This window comes from Argopecten irradians, chromosome 1 (genome assembly GCF_041381155.1).
Source record: "Argopecten irradians isolate NY chromosome 1, Ai_NY, whole genome shotgun sequence".
NCBI classification, from domain to species: Eukaryota; Metazoa; Mollusca; class Bivalvia; order Pectinida; family Pectinidae; genus Argopecten; species Argopecten irradians.
Window position 1 is genome coordinate 217,949 of NC_091134.1, and position 14,121 is coordinate 232,069.

Genomic DNA, 14,121 nt, shown 5'->3' on the forward strand with positions numbered 1-14,121 from the left:
GGAAAGCTTATCTATATTTGCTGAAAAAGACCCTTATATTTGAAAAAAAAAAAGTTTGAGGTTAGACATAGCTTTCCAAGCTTGTTACATCTCATTGAAAAAAAAAATCATCAAGGCATGTAATTATTTATGATAATTTGTATGCTCTGATAATAAAATAAATGTAGAAAATTTACAAGTGTAAATGAACAATCCAAAACCCAAAGGGTTAGCGGATTCACATATTTGAGCGTTTCAGAGCAAAATTTAGGTGTATCTGAAAGTAAATCGGCCATATTTTGAAAAATGATATGGTGAGCAATACTTTTTATTAGATTTTCTTATTGTAAATACATCTATCTTTATAAAAATTTGGAAAATCTATTTTTCTTAAGATTATTTTTTTCAGCATTGAAGAAAATATGACCATTTTGATGCAATTTTTCTCTAAAAATGGGTCCAGATTTTCTAAAATAACAATAATTGGTTTTATTGCTGAAAATTCTATATCTCCTACTGACTATATCTATTTTTTATGGAAATTCTGAAAATTCTATTTTTCTTGAAGAAAATTAACCTGGTGATATATGATTTCTATGAGCTTTCTGTGATCAGGGTTTGCGAAAAAATAAGATATAAAAAAATTAAACAAAACTGGAAGGGACGGTCTACATTAATTTGAAATCAATAAAGGGTAAATTGTACTGGTATATGTAATTTTTCAATTTAATACAGACAGCATAAAGACAATTTTCTTTATTTTAAAGGGATGACCTGCTGGTAACCAACCCCAAACGAGTTCAGACAGGAATTGAAAAGAAGGCTTGTAATGCTCTACTCCTCAAAGTCAACCAGATAGGCAGTGTTAAGGAATCTATTGATGCGTAAGTTCTATTAATGCACTTGTATTTCCAACTTACTGTCAAAATACAACAGGTGTTGGAGGTGTCACTGATGTAATCCCTCGCTCTCTGGCTTAGTCTGTCACACAGTAGGTGTATGATGCCATGAGGTAACCAGCACTATAAGTGATAGGGTCTCTAATTGGCTATCGCAGCGACTGAAAGGCAGGGCATATGTTGCCTTGCTCTGCAGTTTACCTTAGTTCGATAGTAATGCAAGTCTGATGTGATTGACATTCAGGTTGATACAAATACATTTCTAGGATAATACTCGTATGTAAATGTAGTGTACAGAGGACTCCATTTAATCAATTAACGGTTATTCAAATATTTCGGTTATTTGTATAAAATTATGCGGTTCCAATTTTTTTGTTCTTTATATTTGTTTTTCAGCTGACCTCCGATTATTCGAATATAATATCTGGTAAATTCTAAAAATAGAATCTAATATTTTTCAATTTTGCATTGTATTTTAAGAGAAATTTGCTGATATATGTTTCAAGATATTTAACTTTTACTAGAAATCAGCATGGTGACAGATTAACGTTTTCATATGGCTTGTTATTTTATGCAAAGGTATTCGACGCTGATACCATTTGCATCAGCAGCAGTAGATTATAACTTTAGTATCATCGCTGACTCAAACATCTAATTAAAGCATCTGCTCTTCCAAATTTGTTTATTTATTAATTTATGTACCTTAGTTCGCGATCGGTTGAAGGGTTGGAGAAACCATGCTTCTTTACAACAACCACCATTCATGGGTAGTCTCTTTCAACCAGACTCTTGTTGACTACCCCAAACTTGTGTATCAAGTGTCTCGTTGAACGCTATATAGAAGCATGCAAAGTCAGTGTGCAATGACTATTGCAAGTTCTTATGTAATATGGATACAAAAAATACTGGCAAGTTGTTTCATTGCTGCATGAATATGTATTAATTTCTATATTATTATCAAGCTAACATTTAATAAAATTAGGTCACTGTGACCTATTTTTTTACCTAAAGTTATATTTTCCAAAATGTTTTGCTTTCAATATATACATGCATTATAATTCACGAACGATCATTCAAAAATATCATTTAGTTCCAACAAAACTGGACAAAACAGAAAATTGCCCCTCCTGTTTAACCCCCCATAACTCACAAAGGACGCCGACCTGACCTTAATCATATGTCCTATCATCATGTCCTAAAGCCCCGGTATATGTAAACAAAAAATAATGCTGATCGGTGATGGCCACCAGAGGGCCCAAAATGACACTCCTCCTTTACATGCCACACACGAATTGAATCATTTTCAATGCTGGATGTTTTGTAACACTATGGTCAATGGGACGGAATCATAACTCTGACGATCACCTGTCAGAAATCCTCCATCCGTCACTCAGAGCTACATTGATAATATCAGTAGCGGAATATGTATTTCGACTTGTGAGACAAATATTACAGAAAAAGCCAAGCTAATGCCCGGCTAACTAACGACTTTACTGAATCACTTGCTATCACAGATATCAAAAGATTCATTTCCAATCTGTTGGAGAAATGTTGATATGTGTACATTTATTTACTATGGAACAGACTGTTGTGATTGAGACTTATATATACAGGTGATATGTTTGATAATACCAATTAAAAAGATTAAAAAGACTGACAGTTTCCAGGAATCTGTCAACAATATTGACACTGACAGTTTCCAGGAATCTGTCAACAATATTGGCACTGACAGTTTCCAGGAATCTGTCAACAATATTGACACTGACAGTTTCCAGGAATCTGTCAACAATATTGGCACTGACAGTTTCCAGGAACCTGTCAACAATATTGACACTGACAGTTTCCAGGAATCTGTCAACAATATTGACACTGACAGTTTCCAGGAATCTGTCAACAATATTGACACTGACAGTTTCCAGGAATCTGTCAACAATATTGACACTGACAGTTTCCAGGAATCTGTCAACAATATTGGCACTGACAGTTTCCAGGAATCTGTCAACAATATTGACACTGACAGTTTCCAGGAATCTGTCAACAATATTGACACTGACAGTTTCCAGGAATCTGTCAACAATATTGACACTGACAGTTTCCAGGAATCTGTCAACAATATTGGCACTGACAGTTTCCAGGAATCTGTGGGTGTTTATAAAAGTTCATACTGTTTTTGTTCTTGCAGATATGTACAGTGATTTCCATTTACATTAAAATTAAGATGTTGATGATAGGAAAGTGTAGAAAGGATCAGTCTTATAAAATCATATCATTACCTTTTTCACACAGAGTTTAGGAAATTAATTACTATGAAATGGTAAAGACTTGAAAAAACTATGATTTTGACGATATCTATTTTTAAACAAAACTGTAAACAAAAACTTTATACCTTGAAAAATTTAAAGATAGAAATGTTTTATGACAAATATTTGCACCAGGTGGAGGATGTCTAAGGATGCAGGCTGGGGTGTGATGGTCTCACATAGAAGTGGTGAGACCGAAGACACCTTTATCGCTGACCTGGTCGTCGGTCTCTGTACAGGACAGGTAAGGCAATATCTCGTTAGGTCAGGTAAATTTTATCTCAAAATAGACAGGACAGGTAAAATTATAACTCAATATAGACAGGACAGGTAAAATTATAACTAGATATAGACAGGACAGTTAAGGCAATATCTCATTAGGACAGGTAAAATTATATCTCAAAATAGACAGGACAGGTAAAATTATAACTTGATATAGACAGGAAAGGTAAAAATATAACTAGATATAGACAGGACAGGTAGAATTATAACTAGATATAGACAGGACAGTTAAGGCAATATCTCATTAGGACAGGTAAAATTATTTCTCAAAGTAGACAGGACAGGTAAAATTAAAACTTGATATAGACAGGACAGGTAAAATTATAACAAGATATAGACAGGAAAGGTAAAAATATAACTAGATATAGACAGGACAGGTAAAATTATAACAAGATATAGACAGGACAGGTAAAATTATAACTTGATATAGACAGGACAGGTAAAATTATAACTAGATATAGACAGGACAGGTAGAATTATAACTAGATATAGACAGGACAGTTAAGGCAATATCTCATTAGGACAGGTAAAATTATTTCTCAAAGTAGACAGGACAGGTAAAATTAAAACTTGATATAGACAGGAAAGGTAAAAATATAACTAGATATAGACAGGACAGGTAAAATTATATCTCAAAGTAGACAGGACAGGTAAAATTATAACTTGATATAGACAGGACAGGTAAAATTATAACTTGATATAGACAGGGCAGGTAAAATTGTATCTCAATATAGACAGGACAGGAAAAATTAAGCTAGATATAAACAGGACATGTAAAATTATAACTCAATATAGACAGGACAGGTAAAATTATAACTTGATATAGACAGGGCAGGTAAAGTTATAACAAGATATAGACAGGACAGGTAAAATTATAACTAGATATAGACAGGACAGGTAAAATTATATCTCAATATAGACAGGACAGGTAATATTATAACTTGATATAGACAGGACAGGTAAAATTATAACTTGATATAGACAGGGCAGGTAAAATTATAACTCAATATAGACAGGACAGGTAAAATTATAACTTGATATAGACAGGGCAGGTAAAATTGTATCTCAATATAGACAGGACAGGTAAAATTATAACTCAATATAGACAGGACAGGTAAAATTATATCTCCATATAGACAGGACAGGAAAAATTATAACTTGATATAGACAGGACAGGTAAAATTATAACCCAATATAGACAGGACAGGTAAAATTTTAACTCAATATAGACAGGACAGGTAAAATTATAACTCAATATAGACAGGACAGGTAAAATTATATCTCAAAATAGACAGGACAGGTAAAATTGTATCTCAGTATAGACAGGACAGGTAAAATTAAACTAGATATAGACAGGACAGGTAAAATTATAACTTGATATTGACAGGGCAGGTAAAATTGTATCTCAATATAGACAGGACAGGAAAAATTAAGCTAGATATAAACAGGACATGTAAAATTATAACTCAATATAGACAGGACAGGTAAAATTATAACTTGATATAGACAGGACAGGTAAAATTATAACTTGATATAGACAGGGCAGGTAAAGTTATAGCTCAATATAGACAGAACAGGTAATATTATAACTTGATATAGACAGGACAGGTAAAATTATAACTTGATATAGACAGGGCAGGTAAAATTATAACTCAATATAGACAGGACAGGTAAAATTATAACTTGATATAGACAGGGCAGGTAAAATTGTATCTCAATATAGACAGGACAGGTAAAATTATAACTCAATATAGACAGGACAGGTAAAATTATATCTCCATATAGACAGGAAAGGTTAAATTTTAACCCAATATAGACAGGACAGGTCAAATTATAACCCAATATAGACAGGACAGGTCAAATTATAACTCAATGTAGATAAGACAGGTAAAATTATAACTCAATGTAGACAGGGTAGGTAGGTACAGTCAAACCTCGATGTATCGAAGTTCAAGGGACCGTCAGAAAAACTTTGAAATATCGAGACTTCGAATTATTCGTGGTTGAAATTAGACCGATGTTTTTTTTAACATGACCAACTGCGGTAGTTGTGTACATGTCGTCTCCGTTCTGTAAACTTTATAATCATTGTATTTACTACAAGCAAAACAAAATAATAACAAAGTATGCAATTAATCACATGTATTGCTATCGTTAGCAATACATACGTATATCATAAACAAGACTTACGTGTACTAGGCCTAACCCATGTACAAGTGTTCGTTTGGTGACTATTTAAGCGATGGTTAATATTACGGAATGAATATAAAAACGAAAACACGTAAAAACGAAACTAAAAAGGAGGAACCAAAAGCGCTACAACACCTACAAAATACTTCGATTTAGAATGATCGATTTGCTCCAGTATTTACGCCAAAGTTGTGCAATGTAACAGTTTTGAGTATGAGTTACTAATAATGTGGCTCGCTATTTACCGTTCCGTAAATTCTACAAACCGCTACCAATGGCGGCGGCGAACATCAAAAACGACTAACTGTATCTTTGCCGTACTAATGATTTAATAACGCAGCTTGTAAAAACAAAGCACCGGGTATCGGCCTGATTAGTCATATTAATTATCTTGATGATATCAAGCTAGCAACACAAGCCGTCATAATCCCTATTGTCCGGCGAAGGGCCATCGCGAGACAGCTACAGGTGTGACAGCCTGCCGCGGGGTATCGGCAAACACCTGAACTGCACAGGTAAATTTTTATTCGAATCATCGAGTGTCAGTTACCTATGATTCTATAACAAATGGTCCATGAAAAAAGTTTGATACATCGAGAACTTCGATTCATAAAACTTCGATTCATACATGGGTTAGTTAGTAATGTTATATAGTGAAGAAATTCGGGACCAGACAAAAAGTTCGATACAGCGAGAAATTCGATTCATCGAAGTTCGAATCATCGAGGTTTGACTGTATAGGTAAAATTATTATACAAGATATTACCGGTATTGAAATATTATTGTGTGACACAAGAAAATACATTAAGCCACATTATTAGGATGTCCTCATGTTTCATCATGTTTCGTCTGTGGTCGTGTGCAGTGTGTAAACTTTTCTCATTTTGAACATCTTCTCAAGTTCTACCAATGCTATTTAGCTGAAACTTGCATGAAATGATCCTGACATTGTCCCAACAAAGTGTTGTTATTTTTCGGGTCGATCAGAAATCCAAGATGGCTGCCACAACCACCACCTTGAAATCACTTTTTGAACTTCTTCTCAAGTTCTACTGGTGCAATTTGGCTGAATTCAGATTTGATGAAACCTACTCTTCATAGGTTAAAAGGTCTGAAGGCCCTTTACAAAAATTGTGAATTTCTTAGCCCTTGGATCTCAGATTTTCCTGTGGGGAGGGAATTAAAATTTACCATATTTTATAAAGGAAAAAACACTTTTATGAGCATTATTTGATCAATTTTTATAGGAATGAGTGAAACATGGGTAGAATTATTACCCTGAGATATAGCATTTTAACTTATCCATATATGTCCTCGCTGACCCCCAAGGACTAAAGGGGCGGGGCCAAACAGGTCTAAATGACTAAAATTTTAAAGAAAATCTTCTTTTGAATTCACTAATTTGATGGAACTAAATACTCTTCATAGATTAAAAATTCAAATTTATAAAATGACTGACTGATTTCAAGGGCCTGATAGGCCAATATATAGTGTTGATTTGTCTTTGTTTCATTCTGAAACTGGACTCAGGTGACTGCTAAACCCCATGGGCCTCTTGTTACTGTAAATAGAGGATCATGTATAAACATGGGATTAATAAATGTAATTGATTTTACAGATTAAGACAGGTGCTCCCTGTAGGTCTGAGAGGTTAGCCAAATACAACCAAATTCTACGCATAGAAGAGGAACTCGGAGATAAGGCCAAATTTGCGGGTGATAAATTCCGTTTCCCATATTAAGTTTTCAGGACACGAACAGCTGACACAGGCATATTCATTTTTCACATATTCTGATTTTGTTAGAAATGTTGTTTAGTGTGACAGAAACTTTAAAGAAACATTGATTTTTTGTTGATAATTGGTTATTATTGCATTCCTGTGAAATTCCCCCTAAAAGCTTGCCCTGTTTTGTATTACATATGGGATTAGTGGTAATTTGTATGATCACTGGAACCAGCTATGTGAGTGTAATGTAGAATAGTTTGTACCTCTTACATGTTACAACTTTAGAAACTTGTGAAGTAACATTGAACAGTTACAGGCTAAAATTATCAGCCAATAGTAACATTTGCTATTGGTTGTATATGATTGAAACAACGAGATTATAGCAGACCCTGTGCATGATAGGCTCAGACATGCATTGAATTTATTCTGTGACAGAGAGAAGGGCTATTATTGTCTATTAAGCAACCGTGAACAAAAGATTTAAGAACATATACCTCAGCTTTAAAGATGCTCCAACGCCGACAGAGCATAAATGATATTCATCATTTGAACAATAATTTGTGTTTAATTGTGTATAGATATGCCAAATTTATTTTGCCTTTGGTGCATGCACAATCAATACTTCATTCCATATAGGATATAGTGCCACAGATTTGGCATGCAATTAATTATTTTTCATATTTTTAACTTTAAGTGAAATTAGAAGCTTACACTTTTCAATGGTGTTAATGGTGTAAAGTAAGTAACTTTTGCAAGAAAATTTGTCTGCTCCTGTTTTTGATAGTGAAAAAATACCATTTGTCGGCGGTGGAGCATCTTTAAAAGTTTATTTAGATGTCTAGATGATCTAACTTAGATGCTAGCTGTCGCAATTGGCTTGTTCTATCAAGTGTAATGTTGGGGACACCTTGTAATGGGTTTAGTGTAATACCTTGGAGTCCAGTTTTTTATCCTGATGTCTCAAAGATAAACTTTGTCCGATTATATAATAACAGGGTGACATGTTAAGTTTTGATTTTTAAAATCAATTCTGTAAGTTATGATTTCACATTTACTCATTTCGTAGCTGTAATGACTGTATCATTACCTGTTTTGTCTTTATTTCTCTTAGTATGTAGTTGACACATATCTGAGTCTGAAGATAAGTGTAATAAAGCCAGACTTGTACTTACCATAACAAACACCAATATGAGCAATCAGTACCTATTTAGTAAAAGGCTTTCAACATTAAATGGGATTACCATTGAAGTATATATTGGTTGTTGGTTTAGGCTTGGTGATTATGGTGCAAAATTTTCAAGTTTGAACACATATTATAATTAATAGTTGTAGAGAAAGAGAGTACATGTATTTGTATGGGTTATATCAAGCATTAATATATAGCCCACAAGCACACCAAATTTTGTAAATATATAGGTGGATACTTACTAATAAATATTTATTCATGGCACGCCAAACCAACTTTGTAAATATTATTGATAACATTGTGCTGTATGTGTATATATCATGCTTCATGTATTGTAACTTTTCCTCCTTGTAGTATTTATATTGTATTTTTATTGCTTATCATTTTGTAAATTTTCTTAAGCATAAATATTGTTAAGGTTTGCTAGTACAAATTGGCGTAGGTTCAGTCCTAGCTAACTCTAATTACAAGCCCATTAGTGCTAAACTATATATATAACTGATGTGTCTGATTGGTGTTATATACTGTTTTATCATGTAATGCTTAAATGGTCATTTCTTGTGAATGTTAATTTTTGAAAAGTTTGAGTATGTGAAAATGAATGGCAATGAAACTTGTGTAGAAATGGACAAGTCTTTATTTGTGATTAAGATTGAATGTGTGGCTAACGTGATGCTACCAAAATTGGTATACTGTTTGAAGAAAAAAAATTAACGTATGCTTGAATCCAGATTTTTCTTTTAACATTTCACAAATAGATGCCTCCAGTTTTAATTTCATGATTTGTTTACTTGTCAGCTATACATATATTTATTAATAGAGAACTTTAAAGCATGCCCAGTCCAGCCCTGTGTTTCAGCAGGTTTGAGTACCCAAAATGGTACACCTCCTAAATTTGATTTGATTCATAAATGTCTAGACATGATCAAAAAATGTTTGAATTCATTTAAGGAAAGTTCAAACAATTTTTAGTTGATTTAAGTCGCATATCAGTCAAAAGTATCCCATCCAGCCATTGTTTTACGTGTTTTGAAATATATATGGTGTTTTAAGGGTTGGTGCACAACATCGTTTCGCTGTGTTTTTTTCACAATTTCATTTTTTTCATGTTAAAAAAGAGATAATAAGCAACAGGAAATAATATGACTTATAAAAATTGTCACAGTTACTGTTAAGTACCTTAAATTTTGTTCAGAACAGTATGTCGGTTTAGATTGTAAACTGAAAATTCTGCTTCATATATAATTAAAAGTGTACCAATTTAGGTAACTTCACGTAATGTATGTGACTGTATGAAGTTGATTGTAAGTTTAACTCTAGTATATCATGTCTAAGATATACATGGTCTAGACACTACCAGCAGATTATAGTGCTATGTTATCATTTCTATTATAGTTATGTTATGGTATTTAAATTAGTATGTTTTTTACATTTAATCTTATGACTACTACCAGTACAGATAAAAGTGCTATATGTAAAGAAGTTTTACGGTGCAATAGAAGAGTGTGACTGTTAAATAGGGGAGCTCTTCATACAAGACTTCATTTTAACGTTTGTCTGAGTTTATGGCAGGTTGAGTTCTTCACCATCCAACATTTGAAGTCAATATGAAAATAGAAATGTTTATAGATTTACATTACACAGTGAGACTGATATGATGCAATCTAGCTATGACAACGTTTGTTAGGTCTTGACTGATTTGCTTGCGTTAAGTGTTTGTGAAATGTGTATATATGATGCTACCTACAGAATCGGTTGCAGATTAAAGAGATGCCATGTAATTATATAACCTTGTTTTTACTGTACTGCAAGGTTTTGTACCTAATAACTGTATCCTTGAAATAATTGGCATATTTAACAGTGAATCTCTTTTAGTTGAAATCCTTGTATAAAGGCATTTATTTATGATAGTTAATTTTTTCCTCGCATAAAGGCATTTATTTATGATATTTTCCATCAATTTTACGTCCTGTATTAACAAGGTTTTTTACTTGACATATAAAAACTTGACTCCAAGGTGTTACAACATCCATTAGCTCAGAGATTAAAAGTTTGTAATCTACTTGATTGTTTGAGTTGTATATTTTTACCTGGCTTCTGTTTTTTAAGGATGTTCGTCTGTCCGTTTTTCTTCACTACTATGTTTAAATACAAGAAATGTTGATTTGTACAGTGAAACTTGTCAAAACTGGTCATTGCCTAATCCAGATCCCTGTCTTCTCTAGGGTAATTAATTGATAATTTGTAATTGTGGTACATCAGTTTTTTAATTCCGTTAGAGTGGTACACTGGTATTTCAATTCTGTCGGAGCAAAATATTAGCTACAAATTTTGTCAGAGAAAAATGTGAGAGATAGTGACTTAAATTATACATAGAAAGATGACTATTGTGTAATATGCTTCGATTATTGAGGTATGTCACAACATCACTATTTTGAACACTTTATTATTTGATTTTTGGCGAATGTGAATATATAACTCCAGATAAATGCATATTTGTATAGGAAATATGGCAATTAGTTGAAATTAATTTTGTATAGAGGAAGAGTTCTGAAAATTATTTTGTGAACAAGACAATATAAGGGTATTATCATTTGATCATAATGACAGCTAGATCAAAGCCGACAAAAAAGACAATTTTATGGCAGTTTGCTTTGATTGAAATAAAGTATTTGGAACAATGATACATTTTCCGTTCACTACTGATACAATTTCCATTACCTACTGATTGAGATAATATACAATTTCCCTTCATCGTCAAGGAAGATATAAAAAGTTAAAAGTCCGTTTAATTACCGTTGTATTTGGGAAAAAAATTATATTAAGTACCTAGGCGAAGCATGATAAGTGGGAAAAAAAATTCCACTAGATGAAATATTACTGGTTCATCAAGAAACAAGGAATATGCTATTAATTACAAAAATGTACATTTTTCTCACTCTCATCTACAGAAGACCATCACTACTAGTCTTGCCAAAGGTTATTAGGTCATTGTATTTTAAAAGTTATTTGCCTTTTCCATTGTTAACTGTAAACCCACGACGTAGCATTTTCACTGTCAATGCTGCATTCATATTGGTCAAAAGCGAGTGGAAACATAAAAATTTCATATTTCCACTGGAGTGAAGTAAATCATTTTTATGTTCATCTTATATTTCACTGCGAAAAATGCACTAAAATGGTCTAATTCCTTTTCAATTAAAAGTAGCCGACCAATGAAAATAATAGACATCATTGTGCAGGAAGGAGGAGTACCAGGTGTGTCAGGATGCATTTAACACACATGTGTTCTAACACAGATCATCAGAGAGGCCAAGGAAACTCAAAGGAAAGGCGATCTGGCTGTTATATGGTAAAACCTGGAAAATGCTTATGGTTCACGCTGCAGAGGTACCATGTGCCGGAGAAGATAAGCCATCTGCTAAAAGATTACTTTGACAGACTTCAGATGAAGTTTACGGTGCAGGATTACACAACCACCTTGTAGTGTCTAGAAGTTAGAATGGTTACCGAATGCACTGTGTCAGTGATCTTATTCTCTGCGGTTATGAATCTGATGGTTAAATCTGTGGAAAAGATGAGTAGAGGGCCAAGGATGAAAGCAGGTATTCGACAACCCCAGTAATAACTTTCATGGACAACATGACAGTAAGCACAAAGACGGCAGCCGAAGCTAGGTGGACTCTAAGGGAGATTGAGAACATCATTAGATGGGCTCGAATGAAGATGAAGATCAAATCCACGAAGTCCAGGAACTTGGTATTGAAGAAAGGAAAGTTAACCAACATACATTTGAGATAGGAGAAGACACTATTCCAACGTGTCCAACAACTAGAGCAAGATGGGGAACAGCTACAGATGAAAAGAGACAGCTTGTACAGAAGAAAGTCCGCCAGATGGAGGAACATACAAGAACAGCCGGGCAACAAGCATGAAGAAGCAGTGCAGTTGGTTAAATTGGGAAGGTACTGGTCCAAAGAAATTGGCTTGAAGCGATATCTGGTCTATGGATGCGCAGAAACTGCAGTTCCAGCTGAAGTCAGTGTATGATGAATTGCCCTCACCCAACAAACTTCGAAACATAGGATATCAGAGGAACCCAAATTGCAAGCCCTGTGGCAAACTAGGAAATGTAGAGCATAACTTTATGTCTTCATGCTTAGTTGCATTTGGGGATGGACATGGCGTCACAACAAGGTTATATCTGTCCTTGGCAGTTGCGAGCAAATCTGGAATGCCGAATTCAGTTTCCACCAGAGGTAACACCAACAAATCAAAGACCAGGTATTGTTTTACGGTCTACTAAGCAGGTTATCTTGGTGGATGTGGATAAACGCGTATGAAAGGAAGTGGGCGAAATACCAGGATCTAATAGCAGACTGTCAGCAAGGAGAATAGAAGGTATGATGCCTTCCAGTGAAGATGGGATACAGGGGTTTTGTAGGGCAGTCTCTGTAGAAGGCCTTGCAAATCATTGGTGCCACCTGAGCAGAGAACATACCAACTGATTTGCAACCATTCTAGATTGGCGGCAAGCTGAGTGTTCCCGGGCTAGGACCTGATCATCCCAGTCGGCGTACTTCTGCAGATTGTAGTGGACATTGCTGAAACAATTGTGGAAGGAGGATCCACCTGATGATGGGAAGATGTACTTTTTTTTTTGTAATTCTTTTATTTTTCCAAAGTGTCATTTCATCAATACAGTAAATAAATATATAATAATTACACAATAAAGCATCCAATAATCTGTCAAATCGTTCGAGAAGGTTTTGAACTTGATCACATTCCCGAAACAAATGTATAATAGATTCTCTCTCTGAGTTACAGATTACAAAAAGGATTGTCTAGCAATTTAACTTTGAACAGAAAGGAGTTTGTCGTTAGATATGTTGCGAGATTCTAAATTGAAACCACTGTAGTCTTGAATTTTTTGAGATTTTAAAGGGAAGAGTGTAGATGTTAAACCAATCATTCTCGTCTAATTAAAAAAATATCAGTCCATTTTTCCTTACCTTTGGAAGTGACGTTTATTCTCACATTTAACAAATCATAAAAAGCCTTTGAGCCTTTTGTATTATTAAAAAATATTGCAATGTTGTTTGGTAGAATTGGTCGGTTGAGGTTATATTCTCTGTCATTAAAATTTTGTAAACATATTTCCTTACAGCAGTAATTATTCCATTATATTTGAGAATGTTAGTGTTTATATTATATTTTTGAACAAACTCATTAAAAGAGATTAAAGTGATAGAACATATATCATTGAAGAAATTACCAAGAACATATATACCTTTTTCATACCATTGAGAATAAAATACTGTTCTACCACCTGTAAGTATATTTTTATAATGCCAAACTGATGTAAGCAAGAGTGACCTCCCTTTCACCACCTGCATATTATCTGAAGTATCCAATCTTATCCATGCATTTAGTACATCTTTCCAAAAGGTATTACTAATATTTCCTTGACATTTGTCTATATGATTACCTCCAATGTTCAAAAGCTTATTTAGATCTACCAACTTCCCTAAAAGTGTTTTCCATTTCACACATTAGATC

General features: G+C 33.8%; 1 protein-coding gene across 3 annotated transcripts in view; it reads left to right on the top strand.

The window, feature by feature from the left end:
• LOC138314384 (enolase-like) overlaps nucleotides 1-10,624 on the top strand; it is a 53,989-nt gene extending 43,365 nt beyond the window's left edge. For all 3 annotated transcript variants that reach the window (XM_069254688.1, XM_069254706.1, XM_069254697.1), the window contains exons 12-14: nucleotides 747-863; nucleotides 3,314-3,422; nucleotides 7,269-10,624. In XM_069254688.1, coding sequence (XP_069110789.1) covers nucleotides 747-863; nucleotides 3,314-3,422; nucleotides 7,269-7,391 — 349 coding nt within the window. In that variant the 3' untranslated portion in view covers nucleotides 7,392-10,624. The remainder of the gene's footprint in view (nucleotides 1-746; nucleotides 864-3,313; nucleotides 3,423-7,268) is intronic.
• Nucleotides 10,625-14,121: the final 3,497 nt, after the last annotated feature.